Source organism: Mus pahari, chromosome 13 (assembly GCF_900095145.1).
Source record: "Mus pahari chromosome 13, PAHARI_EIJ_v1.1, whole genome shotgun sequence".
Classification (NCBI taxonomy): domain Eukaryota; kingdom Metazoa; phylum Chordata; class Mammalia; order Rodentia; family Muridae; genus Mus; species Mus pahari.
In genome coordinates this window covers 85916214-85930695 of record NC_034602.1, presented here as the reverse complement: position 1 = coordinate 85930695, position 14482 = coordinate 85916214, and the positions used below count along the sequence as shown (strand labels likewise).

Sequence of the window (14482 nt, the reverse complement as noted above, 5' to 3'; positions counted from 1 at the left end):
CTTGTTTGTGTGACAAAGGATGACATGTGTGTGTGTGGATGTTTGGGTACATGCATGTGTACAAGGAGGTCAGAGGTTGTCCTCAGGTGAGCTCCTCTATCACAAGATAGGGTCTGTCATTGAACTTGCACCTTGTGAATTGTGCTATGCTGGCAGCTCGTGACCCTCAAAGATTGATCCCTCCCTCATCTCCAACCCAAAAAGCTCACAGCTGATATCAAGGAACTGTACTTCCAGACATGGCTTTAATTTTTGAGCATTCAATGATTCAAAGTTCACTTATTTATTTATGTAGCATGTGTGGATGCCATAGCAGGCGTGTGGAGGTCAGAGGACAATTTGTGAAAGTCAGTTCTCTCCTTCCACCATGAGGGTCCTGGGGATGGAACACAGGTGTTTTTTTTTTTTCAGGCTTGGGTCAAGTGTTTTTACCTGCTGAGCCATCTTGACAGGCTAATACATTTTTAGAGAAAAATTAAATATAAGTGTTAACTCATATTAACTCAAAATAATAATTGTACGACATGCCTTTAAATCTTTTCTTGATCACAGAGAATTTCATACTGTCAACGAAATGGTATCATACTGATTCTATTTCTGCCTTCTAGCTCCCACATATCCATGGACTTTGCTCCATACCACTTGATAACTGACTCAGAGCAAGGTCATGCTGACCACATCCCCTGTTATGTTCTGGGTGAGGTTCTTAAGAAATTCCACAAAGCTTTACAAAGGACCCGACAATTTAAAGTCAAAATGAACTACTGTCTAAAACAGCTTGAGTCAGAGCTGACCACTGGAAGCACTTCCTGCACCTGCGCATGAGCTCACTGTGGGTTTTGTGGGTTTTGTGGGTTTTGTGGTTTTAGCCTTTATAAGCTGACAGAGAAAGATGTTCATAGCCATAGCTCAGCCCCTGAATTCTGAGCCACAGCTCTAATCGATCAACATTAGGGTACGCATTCAATAAACCATCCTTGTCTGACTGAGATCACTGTGTGGTTTGTGGGGCGACTCCTGGACCCCAACAGGCATAATGGCCCATACCTGTAAGACACTCAGTAATGTGAGATAGAAGAATTGCCTTGTTAGAAGCCAGCATTACTACAGAGTGCTTTGTAGACCTGTCTGGGCTACACCGTGGGATGTTGTCTAAACAAGAAATAAAACAAATAAAAATAAAAGTACTGTGCTCACTTTGGCAGCCCATATACCAAAATTGGAACAATACAAAGAAGATTAGCATGGCCCCTGAACAAGGATGACATGCAAATTCGTGAAGCATTCCATATAAAAAAAAATAAAAATAAAAAAATAAAACTATTTCTAAAGGCAAAGAGCCTCTTTAGTTAAGTCGTTTTTTTTTTTTTTTCCATTTGATTGATTTAAATGAGATGTGGACTTATATCATTTTGCTGCCTTCTAGTGATACTAATATTCATTCAACACTTCCTAGAAATGGAATAGAGGAGAAAACCATGCAGTGTGGTGCACAGGCCTATAATCCCAGCTGTCTGGGAAGCTGAAGCAGGATAATTTCAAAATCAAGGTGTGCCCTGACTTCAGAGAGAACTCAAGGACAGCCTCAGCAACTCAGGGGGACCATGCCTCAGAACAGGAAGTAAAGCTGGTGGTAGAGTACATCCAAACATGAAGCCCAGGCACAATCCCGACACTACAAAAGCAAACAAGTTAAAAAAAAAGTAGCTATTAATTTCCAAAATGATCTTGGAATATCAGAAATAAAAATTCTATGTATTTGATGACCATGGCAGCCTGAGCTGTTTTAGCTATACACCTCCTTGACTTTTTTTTTTTTTTAATTTTAAAACCTGTAACCAACCAATGTTTCATCACAGAGAAGATGTTTATAATGTAGTTCTACATTTATAATGTAGTTTATAATGTAGTTCTGTAGTCAGTTTATGTATAAAACAATGCTTACAAACATGACCCCCTTGCATTATGAAAAGGTAATCCCAAGTTTTGCTTTATTAAAAGATGATATACTTTTTTTAACATGCCAAATGTTTATGGCAAAGGTGACACAAAATGCAGTGAAAAGAAGATGGTGATTTTAAAAAAAGAAAGTAGCAAATGAATTGCAATATCAAACTAGAGAAGAAAGATGCCAAACATGTCTGGCAACACATCCAAAAGTCAATGTCAAAGAGAAGCAAATATAAATATAAGACACAAAACAATAAGGGTTTCAGAGGAAAACATATGACTGTGACTATAGACTGGGTACTTGTAAAATTTAAAAAGCAAGCAATTCATGTCTGTTTAAAGAGTTAGCATTAGGAGGTCTGGAAAGACAGTAGTATCTTGGTGGGAGAGAGGCTCTGGATTCACTCTTCAGTGGAGAAGGGGGAGAGAGGCTGACAAAAGATGAGGTGGAAAAAAATCAGTCAACAGGAAAGGATGATATTCACTGCAACGACTCTTATAACCAGCTCCATAAGGGCGTCAAACCAGAATACACACATTTGAAAAGCAGCCTTTAAGAAGAGACACAGGCACATCACAGGCAGCCCACGCCTTTAATCCCAGCATCCAGGAGGCAGAGGCAGGTGGATCTCTGTAAGTTCAAGGCCAACCTGGCCTACATTGTAGGTACACCCTGATGGCTCCTGCAGTAAAATTGACTGGATCTTCAGGACAGCTAAGGCTATGTAAAGAGAGACCCTGCCTCAAAAAAGAAAAAAAGAAAAAAAGGAAGGAAGGAAGGAAGGAAGGAAGGAAGGAAGGAAGGAAGGAAGGAAGGAAGAAAGAAAGAAAGAAAGAAAGAAAGAAAGAAAGAAAGAAAGAAAGAAAGAAAGAAAGAAAAAGGAGGGACAGAGAGAGCGAGGGAGCAAGCAAGCAAGAAAGGAAGGAGGAAGGGAGGGATGGAGAAGAAAGGGGAAAAAGGAAAGAAAAAGAAAGAGAGAAAGAAAAGAAACACAGGCCAATTAAAAAAAAATAAGCAAAAATTTGAGCAGCCACTTCTCAAAAAGGAAACAGAACAAATAATAAGCAGGTGTTCGTTGTCACTAGTCACCAGAAAAATGCAAAATATGCCACAGTGCCATACCTCCATCCCTGCACAAGAATGGATAATATAAAAAGAATGGAAAAATCACATATGTTGCCAATGTAAGAAATATCAGATATGAGACTTTTCATCAAATACTATAAGACGTGTCTAGGACACGGAATTAAGATCTTTCTAGTTCCCCCATCTGTACGACCTTTATGCTAATGTTTTAATTCTCCCCACCCAGTAAAACCTATATTTATATACAGGTCCACTGCTCTATTCCAGCAATTTGATGACCTGGAGCAGTGGTCCCTTCCCCCTTCATTTCCTGTGCACCAGTTTTGATGTGTTGTTGGTGGTGGTGGTTGGTTGGTTGTTTTTTCAGACTAGCCTCCTGAGTAAGATTGTAAGGCCCCAGCCATGGGGAAAAGACACAGCCATGCCTAGAGTTAGAGTTTTGTGTGTGTTCACTCTTCTGAGAACACCCTCTTACTCAAGGGTTTTGCCTTGCCAAAACCCTTCACATGGGGGTGGGGGGGATAGACTCGTTCTTTGCAACCTGGAACATATTTCTAAGAAGAATGAAGAATTTTTTATTTGGAATTTTGCTTAGGAATATTTATAACATTTGAAAATCATTATATTCTCCAGTCCAGGTGAGTATGTACATAAATATTCAACAACATTCTGCCATGTTCTCCATACTATTCCAAACTGGAAATACCACAAATAGCCATGAACAGTAGTTTCCCAGTGAATTGGAAAAACAAAAAACAAAAAAACAAAGACAAAAAAACCTTAGATAATGGGATATCAAACGAAATTATAGCAAAGCTTCAGTCTGAACAAGATGGCTGAAACTCACACATAGTGAATAAAAAAATACACAAACAAAAAAATGAGCACAGTGTGATTTTTATATATGAGACCTACTCGGTAGGACTCCAGAGGGTAAGAGAAGAACAGACTACCTATGATGGCATTATGTTCTGGTTTATTTAGTTACATAGGGCTGTTCAGACGTGGACAAACTAAAGGCTAAAACTGAGTCTAAGAGTCTCTCTTAGCTCAGTGGTTAACAGCACTGGCTTCTCTTCCAAATTCCCAGAACCATATGGCAGCTCACAACCGTCTGTAACTCCAGTTCCAGAGAGGATCTGCCAGTGTCTGCTCACAGCATTCCATTGGACGGAGCACAGGGTCCCCAGTGAAGGAGCTAGATTAAGTACCCAAGGAGCTGAAGGGATTTGCAGCCCTATAGAAGTAACAACAATATGAACTAATCAGTACTCCCTAACCCCCAAGCTCCCTGGGACTAAATCACCAACCAAAAAAACACATGGAGGGACCCATGGCTCCACCTGTATATGTAGCAGAGGATGGCCTTGTGGGACATCAGTGGGAGAAGAGGTCCTTGGTCCTGTGAAGGCTGGATGCCCCAGTATAGTGGAATGCCAGGGCCAGGAAGCGGGAGTGGGTGGGTAGGTGAGCATGGAGAGGGGAAACCAGGAAAGGGGATAACATTTGAAATAGAAATAAAGAAAATATCTCATTAAAACAAAACAAAACAAAACTGAGTCCAAATAGAAGGCTCATCGAGTACAGGGAGTATAGGTGGCCTGATGGCAAATAAAGGAGTTGAGTTCAATCCGTGGGACCCACATGTTGGAAGAAGAGATTTCTGCTTCTCTGACCTGCACATGAACCACTGCACACACGTGCTGGTATGCAATGAGTCCCATACCTTTTAAACCGAGAAGGACTCACCTCCTCTCCCTCCACTGTTTCCCAAGTGTGCACTTATGCATGCCTGGGACAGCAGACTTCCGGAAGCGCCCTTAGCTCCACCCCTTCCGCCCACAGTCCTTCCCGCCACCGGTCTCTGCGCGGCCTGGCCCTCTGAGATCCATTGCCAAGGCAACGAGGCGGTGTGGGCCCTGCCGGCCAGGATGAACATCCGCAATGCCAGGCCCGAAGACCTGATGAACATGCAGCACTGCAACCTCCTCTGCCTGCCGGAGAACTACCAGATGAAGTACTACTTCTACCACGGCCTGTCGTGGCCCCAGCTCTCCTACATCGCCGAGGACGAGGACGGCAAGATCGTGGGCTATGTCCTGGCCAAGATGGAGGAGGACCCCGATGATGTCCCCCACGGGCACATCACCTCGCTGGCCGTCAAGCGCTCGCACCGGCGCCTCGGCCTGGCCCAGAAGCTCATGGACCAGGCCTCACGGGCGATGATCGAGAACTTCGGCGCCAAGTACGTGTCCCTGCACGTCAGGAAGAGCAACAGGGCGGCCCTGCACCTGTATTCTAACACCCTCAACTTCCAGGTCAGTGAGGTGGAACCCAAGTACTATGCGGATGGCGAAGATGCTTACGCCATGAAGCGGGATCTTTCTCAGATGGCAGATGAGCTGAGGAGGCAGCTGGTGCTGAAGAACAGATACGTGGTTCTGGGCCCCGAGGAGAACCAGGAGACCCAGGGCGGCACACTTCCTGATGCCGAGGAGGCCTGTCAGCCCGAGAACCGCACAGGCAAGGACAGTGGCAGCAGCGACAGCACTGATGTCCAGGACAGCTCAGAGGACTTGGATTCCATCTCCTAGAGCATTTCCTCAGGTATTCTCTTCTTTGGCCGGGCCTCCTCTGTCCCCCTTTGCATCATATCTTGGCCTGCCCAGTCCCATCTTGTCCTACCCTTTTGTACTTGCGCTAGGATTCCTCCTGAATGCACTGAAGTTGTCCACAGTGTTACCTTTGCCACACTCTTGCTAAAAGGAAGATTTCTTGTTGAAATCCAACAAGTGTTTCTTTTGATAGAAAACGGGATGTGTTGAACCATATACTATGCAGCCAGCGAAATCCAGAATGGGAATGAAAGAAATTTGACAGCAGAATGTCCTGGCCTCTCCAGAAAAGAAGTAGCATTTTAAAGAGGGGGAGGGTATGGGCAGCTGGGGGTGTAGCTCAGCGGCAGTGCTCCTGCTTATCATGCTGGATTTGATTATCACCACCACCACCACCAAAACAAACACAAGAATTTTCTAGTAAACTAAAGATAATAGCAACCAAACAACCATTGGGGGTACTGTTGTAAGCTTCATTCAAACAAACCAAGAAGACATTTCTCTAGTCACCCAGGCAAAATTGGGATGTGAACTCTATTAAGTGTGCTAAATGTGAGATGAAGTAATTATCCTACAAAAATACGTTTTAAAGTCAGATTAACTAATATGATGCCTAGAATTTGATTTAAAATACACCAGCAAAAATAAAGGGACAAAAAGCAGTTCTGATAAGGAATTCTAATAAGATAAGCAGCCTAAAAGGGGAAGGAGTGCAGTGGGGTACTGAGGCATATTTATCTAGCCTGTGAATGGCCCTGGGTTTGATTGTAAGAACTGCAGAAAAGGTCTAAAAATAAAATAAGAACGTCAGCCTTATAAAAAACTGTTGAAGGCGAGAAATGTCTCCTTGTCGGTTCCTTCCTTATGCTGTCTTTTCACTCTGGGATTTGTGAAAATTTACACAAAAACTTAGAGCAAAGTATTATACTTGCTAAAAACATTCTAAGAAGCCACTAATGCACCCATAGTAGCATATGTCTATAATCCCAGTTCTTATGAGCTAGGCGGATGTTGAGTTTGCAACCATCCTGAGCTAGTGAGATCTTATTTTTGTTTCTTTATTCCTATATCTTTAAGGTAAAAGAAAAGCTGAGCTGGCTCAAGGGCTCCAGGCACTTGTAGCCAAGCCTGGTGGATTAAGTCTCAGTCCCTGGGACCCAAAAGTTGTCTTCTGACCTTGCTACACATGTGCCCATAAATACACACAAACAATTAAAAGCACACACCAACAAGTACCTTTTTAAAAGCTACTGTCTTAGGAACAGGTGTAGTCATACTAATAGAATTAGTTCTTCCAGAAAAAAAAGTGTCATGTAATTCAAGAGTCCATGTGCCAAGAGCAGTGTTAAAGTTCCCATGGGATTCCTCTGATCCAGGGCCAAGGAGGACTGAAAAGGGGGCGGTAAAACTGAACAAAAGAGATGTCATCAGATTCCTGTCTTAGAACCTTACTAGACAGACATTCACTTGCCTAAAGTGCACAAGGCCCGGGTTCTATACACAGCACTGTGTTTAAAAAAACTTTTATCACTTAAGAATTTATTTAAATAAACAGATTTTTTTTTAACGTTACATCTTTTAAAAATCTCCCTGGAAGGATGTAGGAGATACTGATCACTTCAGGTACCCTGTGTCTCTTCATCATTGTTAATTGAGAACAGGGCTTAGTAAGAGTTGTTTTAAAAGGCTACGTCTGAGGTGTAGTAAATTCAGAAGCCCTTAGGACCTGAGAAATGAAAACATCTCATCTATTAGATAAAGAGAAAAATACCAGAAAAGATTGATTCTTGCCTGGCAGTTATAACTCCCATACAAATACAATTACAATTGAACTGTTTGCATACATGGCATAATTGCATCTTGGTTTCCTATATTCAATTTCACCTTCCTTCCAGGTTGATATCTCCTGAGATGGTTTTCCTTCCTTTTAGATCAGCTGGCCTTGAATTCTATAGGATGCACCTGCTTCTGCCTTCTGAGACAGCCCTGTGACCCCATCTAATACTTCCTTCTTGTTCTTCATCTTTGGGTCATACCCAACCAGAGGCCACTGTGGACCTTGTTGGAGTCACTTTAGTAGTTACAGTATAGTGCTCTGCATAAAGCAACTAAACTGTTGCAGAGCAGTGTGGGTCTGCAGGGTGAGGAAGACTATGTGGAGAGGAAAAGAGCTCTGCTCTGTAAACAGTACTCAAGATCCACCTAGAACAGGTTTTCACAGCACCTTTGTTAATCTGGTAAAGCCTAAGCTAAGGACCTCTTCATTGGGAGGTGGGGGGTGGGGTGTTCCAGGAGGCATCACAATCATAGGGATTATAAGAGACAAATTTACTGAAATAGGATCGTCAAGGATTTTAAATGTCTGTAATACAAGTGCTTTAGTAGGTAAGAAATAAAAGTCTAGCAATATGTGTATTGATTAGTTATTTCTGGGCAGGTTTGAGACTAGTATAAATTACATTTGAGATGCCTGCAATAGCTATACTATCGTATGAACGTACTACAATTTTATTGTGACAGAGCCCTAAGTATAGCAAGTACTTCTAGTGCACACATTCACAATGGAAACAAATGCAAAATTTCAGCTCCTTGCTTCCTAACACCCATTTTCAAGAATAATGTCTTCCATCTGTTCATGGACATTTAGGTAACAAGGAAGAAAGTAAATACAGAACTCCTTACAGGCTTCAAAACTCAGCCCCAGCTTAACAGTTAATGGCAAGAAAGAGAAAGATGTGCAATTGAGGTTTGTCCCAGGAAGGAATGGGAGGTATTCTGGCTAACAGCGTCATTTCTTCCACAGTGGGAAACCTTTGTTCTGGCCCAGCCAGGATCGGATGATCGCTATTACTCGCCTTCAAGACATGCCACAGGGAGTTCTGGGAGTCCACAAAGGGTTCTCACATAAATAGCATGTTTAGTCTGCTTTTGCACACAATTGGTAGCAATGGGATCTGCCATTTTGTCTCTTTCAAGTCTGAAAGAAATGATCCCTCCACTCTAATATCTCTCTTGTTGTCAGAAGCTTTACTGTGTCCCTTTGAACCGTCACCAGGCCGTAGCTTTACTTGCCTGTGTGGGAAAAGGCATTGGTGGAGCTAACCAGAGCAAGGGGAAATGAGGTTGGGCTGTAAGAGTGTCACTGCACTGCTACAGTTAGGCGCTCCCTCCTATGGAGCTAAAGTTCACATGCATATGCGAAAAGTCCTAGAGAGCCGTGTTTCATTTTTCCTTATTTCCATTTTCAGGTGAGTAGGACAGTTGGTGAATGAGGACCTCCTCTAAAATATACTGTTCTCACCCTAAAAATAATAGCAAGAATGACTGCTATTCCTGTAGTGCTCACTGTGCTGTTACAACTGTTCTCAGGACTGTCCAGGTTAGTCATGCTCCCCCTGTAAAGTCAGTGGGAAGAGTACACCATACAGGTCAGGTGTGGTAGAGAGCACTGCACACACAGGGAGTGAGTGGGCGACAATGACTTAGCCACTCAGGCTCCACAGATGGGAGGATGAACTATGAGAGGTCTGGTCCTGCTAAACACCACTCACAGTGTAGATTCTGCTCTTGATAGACTCAGACAGTAACTAACTCTAGAGCTCCTTTCCTTCACATTCATCAAATGGGGAGTGGTGCGGCTGAGCAGCAACAGTTTGCAGTCTTGGAAGGGAGATGCAGTTGAGAACTAAAATAGCTTCCACTGACAAGCTCAACGTCAAAGCCCTTAGCTGAATCAACGCTTGGAAGCAGCAGTTTCTCGGGAGCCATAGTAGTGAAGACAGGTCAGTTCAAAACATGCTAGTTGAGGCAGGAATGGCATCAAAATCAGCTCGTATTTGCCCCACACTTAATAACTAGAAGAAGAAATCAAAGTGTTGGTTTTTTTGGTTGAGCTGGCATCACTGAGTGAACTAAGGTTACTTCTGTGACTTTCGCTTTTCTAGTTTATTCTTCCTGTCGCAAAGCTGTCATTCTAGCGGAAAGTTGTTAAATATTCACATGAGCATTCACTGAAATAGACTGTTCTTAATTTTACCAGACAACTAATTATAACTGGAATGATATAATGAAACGTGGGAGAAGGTTAGGGACTGACAGGCTTGGTAAATTCCTAGTATAACCTTAGCCCAGATATGCCAGGAACTATAGATTTCAAATGCAGCTGCACACTATAACAATACAGAACATTGAGAAGAGATGAAATACTGTTTTCCAAAGCTGGTCAGATAGAGTCTATTTCTTGGATTATTTATCATCTCTAACTGCTGCCTTTCAATCAGTGTGTAATGTACACAGGCTGGCTGACACACCGGCAGAGCTAACACATAAGCAGAGATTGATTTCCATCTAAATTTCACTTTGTGTACTCGCCTTGCTCGAGTATGGAAGATCAAATATATTTACTGGTGAATAAGGTAAGAAAAAATACATTAATACTACAAATGGAGAGTGTTCTTTTTAAAAAAGTGAGTGTAAATCTTTCTGAAAATACTCTATTATAATGTTTTAAAAATTAATATCTCCAGAATATTGCAGATGTTTCATACTGTAAAACCACAGTATTCTCTTCTCTGTTTGTGAGGTTTTTATTAACAATCACCATTCCTTCTGCAGGCCGCCATGATGCACCATTCAGAAGCCTCGTGCTATAGCATTGGAGAGTAGCTTAGCGGTGAGGAGCATGCAGTGCTCTGGGGAGGACCGTAATCTCGTCCCCAGCAATACCTACAGCTTCAGCTCCAGGGAACCTGACACCCTCTTCTGGTCTCCAAGGGCATCTGCACATAGACATACATATAACTAGAAATAAATTATACAACTAAAAGAATGCCTGGCAATATAAAAATTGAACTTAATAAGTTAATAAATTAAGGGATGCAATATACCTTTTAAAAAAAACATGTAAAGTATTGGTACTGTTTAATGAAACAAATTGACTTAGAGCATGTATAATATTGTTATTTGACTTTTTCACTTTAGTTTCTTAAAATTGCCAAGCAATATTTGCTGAGATAACTAAAACACCCATAAAATATTTAGGGTTTATATGTTTATGCATAACTGTGATAATAGGGTTCATTCAAAGCTGCCCTTATCATTTAAAAGAAAAAGGAAGAAAGGTGTAACACTGCAGGACTGAAATGCCTTATCCTGGTTTTAAATGATTTGTTTTGTGAAACTTTATCCAGGCAGGCCTGGAAATAGTGATCTGTCTGCTCAGCCCTCTGAGTGCTAAGATTATAGGCACGCACCATCATACCCAGCATCAAAATCCTTTTGAATGAAATAGGATGGGAAGGTGACAAAAGAAGTATTTTCATTTCTTTAGGTTTGAATACATTCTCTAGGGCAGGTCAGCCTGTGCCCCCACCCTGCTTCCCTTTCATAGAAGAGACTGGGCCTACATATGTTAAGAAATGCTTATGTATCCTGTTAGGGGTGTGTGGGAGAGCCTCATTCCTGTAAGACTTTGTGCTGTGTGGTCTAATTCCCACCAATTTCCATGGGATCATGTAGAGTATAGAACAAACTGGTTAATGGCTTCCTTAGTGAACTTGGATACTTTACAATCCTACATTTTTTAACTTATTTGGGAATTTCATACACGTATCTAATGCACTGTGATCAAATACATCTTTCCTCCTTCTATGGCTGCCACCACTTAGCCTCTTGACTTCATGTGCTTTACAAAATGTAGTTCTGCCTATACGTGCATGAGTTAGAATCCCCTCCTGGAGCATGACCACCCTCTCAGAGACCACGTGTCTGAAGAAAACTGGCATTCTTCCATAGCACTTCCAGGGCTGTCAGAGCCTGTGCCTTCACTGCTAATACATTCTCTTTTCTCAACAGCATCGCTGGTCTTCATGTCTCAGCCACATCTATTGTGTGAAACCTGATTTAACCGGGGCGCCCTGCAGTATCTTCTCTGCTGCTCTGGGGTTAACTCCCAGTGACTCTTCCAGAAACTTTAAAACTACTGTGATCATGAAAGAACACCTCAGCGCAAGAGCCAAGGGCGCTTGAGTCCTGCTGTGACGGAACATCCTGGCATTCTCTCACTGTGCTGCCGATGGACTGTTTGCCATGGTCCTGTGTTGGCTTATAGATATATTACACAGTTGTCTCTTAGAAATGACAAACAGGAAGCAGGGACAACTCTGGAGGTTTCAGCTTGTGGGTTTTGCCATTATTTGACTGGGTTTCCATCACTAAGGGGATAGTTGGGGCCATCAAGTTAGACCTTATGCCCCTTTCCTCTTCTGGTGCAATTTACCTGTTTCCTCTGGCTTTCTGTGCAACTCCATGTGTCCTACCCTCCACATTCAAGGGGTATTTTCCCCTTTTCGATGGGAAAACGTGATAAAGAAGGGCTCTACTACACCATCCAAGCAGAATGTATAAACTTTAAGGAAAGAGTGAGCGAGCAGTAATTACATTGATGCTCAGCTGCTTGCTTGTACATTTCAGTTGCTTTTTGCTTTTTGCGTTTGCTTTCCTCTGTAATGATGTCACTCGTTCGCATGCAGTGCTATGGCATTTATTAACATGTAGCCCTGTGAGGTGGTGGGCATTATTATCTCTGTTTTACAGATAAGAAATCGGTAGCGGTGCAGGAAATGATTACTCCAGGCTCTCAACCGAACCCTGTAGAAAATCAAAGCCAAAGTTTCTTCTTTGCTTCCGTTTGAACTCAAAAGTTTATTTGCAAAGCAATGTTAAAGTGTCAAATGGCAAAAAGGAGATTCTGCTGTTTAAAAATGTTCAGGATTGACTTAATATATGACAGCCAGCCACATGTCAATTGTAAATATTTATGTAAACTTCAATTGTAATCCCTGGTGAATGTCTCAGTAAAAGTAAGTGTAGGCAAAGGGCTTTGACTTCCCCAGAAAAGTCACAGATAGATGGACTTAGAATAGAGTAATGTTTTTATATTCTCTGAACATTAATTACCAAAATGTCCAACATGTTCATGTTTACATTTTTATGAAAACTGGAGTATATGGATTTACATCTAAGCCCTGACATTAAGCAGCTGATGACAAGAGATGGGTCTGTTCTGTAATCCATCATCAGCCCGGCTAAGTACTTCTTACAAATAGGCCCCAGTGTGTGGAGAATGCCTGTCTGAGGGGAAAGGCTTGACTGAGGCACACATACAACTTTCTTTTTTTCTCCATAGAAGGATTTGCCATTTTGTGTGTCAACCTAGTCCTCGGTCTTTCCATTTTCCTTTTTTTTTTTTTTTTAATTTTCTCCCTTACTTCTGAAATGGTTTATTCTTTCCCCTCAAGCATGTGATTATCTCTTTATTTTTAAATATTACAGCTTTCTAACATCTGTCTCTAGGGCAGCATAATCTTACTGATAAAATATTCCGTGTTTTCCTTGAGCCCTTGTCAATATGTCTTCATGGTAACAGCCCAGCAGATGGAGAAACAGAAGGAGTAGCCTCAGCTTACCTGACTGATTTCTCCAGGCCAGAACCAGCCACACTAAGTCTCTAGTCACCTGATGTTAATCATCACAGCAATTGGGAAATCAGAAAGGCTTCCGGGTGTTTGCAGTGCCCCTGAATGAAGCCATCAGTGCTTTGCTTTGTCACCAGGAGACATCAGAAATTCAGCAATGCAGCAGCCTACCAAGTTTGGGTTATACTGTTTAGATAATAAAAGTAAACAGTGTTCTAACATTGTTTAGGGCTTAAGTTAAGCAAGGTCCCAGACGATTCCAGGGGTGCACTGCCGATGGCAGAGAAGCAGCCGCCTTCCTATTCCTGGGGCCTCCAATGATGCTTTCATAACAACACTGTTCTTTTCACACAGCCAATTATGATTCTTTTCTCTGAACAGACTGCTTGCTTTTTCCTTAAGCCTGGTCCTAGAGAGACCCAAGCAAGGATGTAGAATAGTTCATGGTATGAGTGTAGTGCTGGCTGTAGAGTGACTCACGCCCCTTCTGAATTTGTGGCTTTACAGAAACTCGAGTGAACCCCGTTTTGTCAACAAATTGTTCAAAGCTCTTAGTCACCAGGACATAAAGTCTTGTGTAGCTGTGTCATCAACTCATGAATGAAGCCTGTGGCTTACATAACTAAAAATCTGTTCTTCCCTTAGAGATAAGAGCAATAAGAAAGAGATGATATGGAATCAAATAATGGAATATGGGGGTGAGGGAGACACACAAAGCAGTGCTGGAAATTGAGCCAAAGCTGTAAGCTTTAAAAGGATCAAGAAGTAAAGTACTTTTTCTCATTAGTTCTATGTAATGCTGATACTAGTAATGGTCAGAAACGTCAGCTTCTAACCCATCTAAGACACTTGTTAGATTATTTTGAATTAGACCCTAAGTAATTTAGGATCTCATTCACTCACAGAAATGCTATTTGTGACACTGTGTCAAGAGATTGATGACCAAGTCATTTCGATAGAAAGACATATCAAAATACATATAATAAAAATGTTTATTTGTAGTGCATGAAGTGAGTTAATAATAACTAACAATTACATCTTATATTGGAATCCTTTGATGTGCTGAATCTTTGCATGGCTTCCAGGGACTTGACCTAACTGGGTGGTGATGGAATGGAAAAAAAGACAAATGCAGATGCACAGAAAAGGTGGGGTTGGGTGGTCGGGGCTCGGATGGAGAGTGCAGCACATGGGAGCTCAGAATGTTTATTAGACTTAGGTACAAAGAGGCAGGGTGTATGGTACACAGCTCAATCAAAGAGGCAGATTTAACTAATAGTAAGGAGCTATCCTTGTTAAAAAAAAAAAAAAAAAAGCAGTCTTCAGGCCATAAGTATGAGAGAGAAACCTACGGT

The 14482-nt window shown here is 41.9% G+C and overlaps 1 protein-coding gene and 1 non-coding gene across 2 annotated transcripts; both read left to right on the top strand.

Annotated features, from left to right (window-relative positions):
- The first annotated feature begins 1189 nt into the window (after positions 1 to 1189).
- LOC115065323 lies at positions 1190 to 1296 on the top strand. The gene has a single exon (XR_003845100.1). It is a non-coding gene; the product is annotated as a U6 spliceosomal RNA (small nuclear RNA).
- Positions 1297 to 4874: 3578 nt separating this feature from the next.
- On the top strand, positions 4875 to 14133 carry Naa11 (N(alpha)-acetyltransferase 11, NatA catalytic subunit). Its single transcript, XM_021211110.1, has 2 exons — positions 4875 to 5644; positions 11506 to 14133. The coding sequence occupies exon 1, from the start codon at positions 4969 to 4971 to the stop codon at positions 5629 to 5631; it is 663 nt and encodes a 220-aa protein (XP_021066769.1). The 5' UTR covers positions 4875 to 4968; the 3' UTR covers positions 5632 to 5644; positions 11506 to 14133.
- The last annotated feature ends 349 nt before the right edge of the window (positions 14134 to 14482 follow it).

Coding starts and splice junctions, on each gene's coding strand:
- Naa11 (XM_021211110.1), top strand. CDS start 4,969: ATGAACATCCGCAATGCCAGGCCCGAAGACCTGATGAACATGCAGCAC.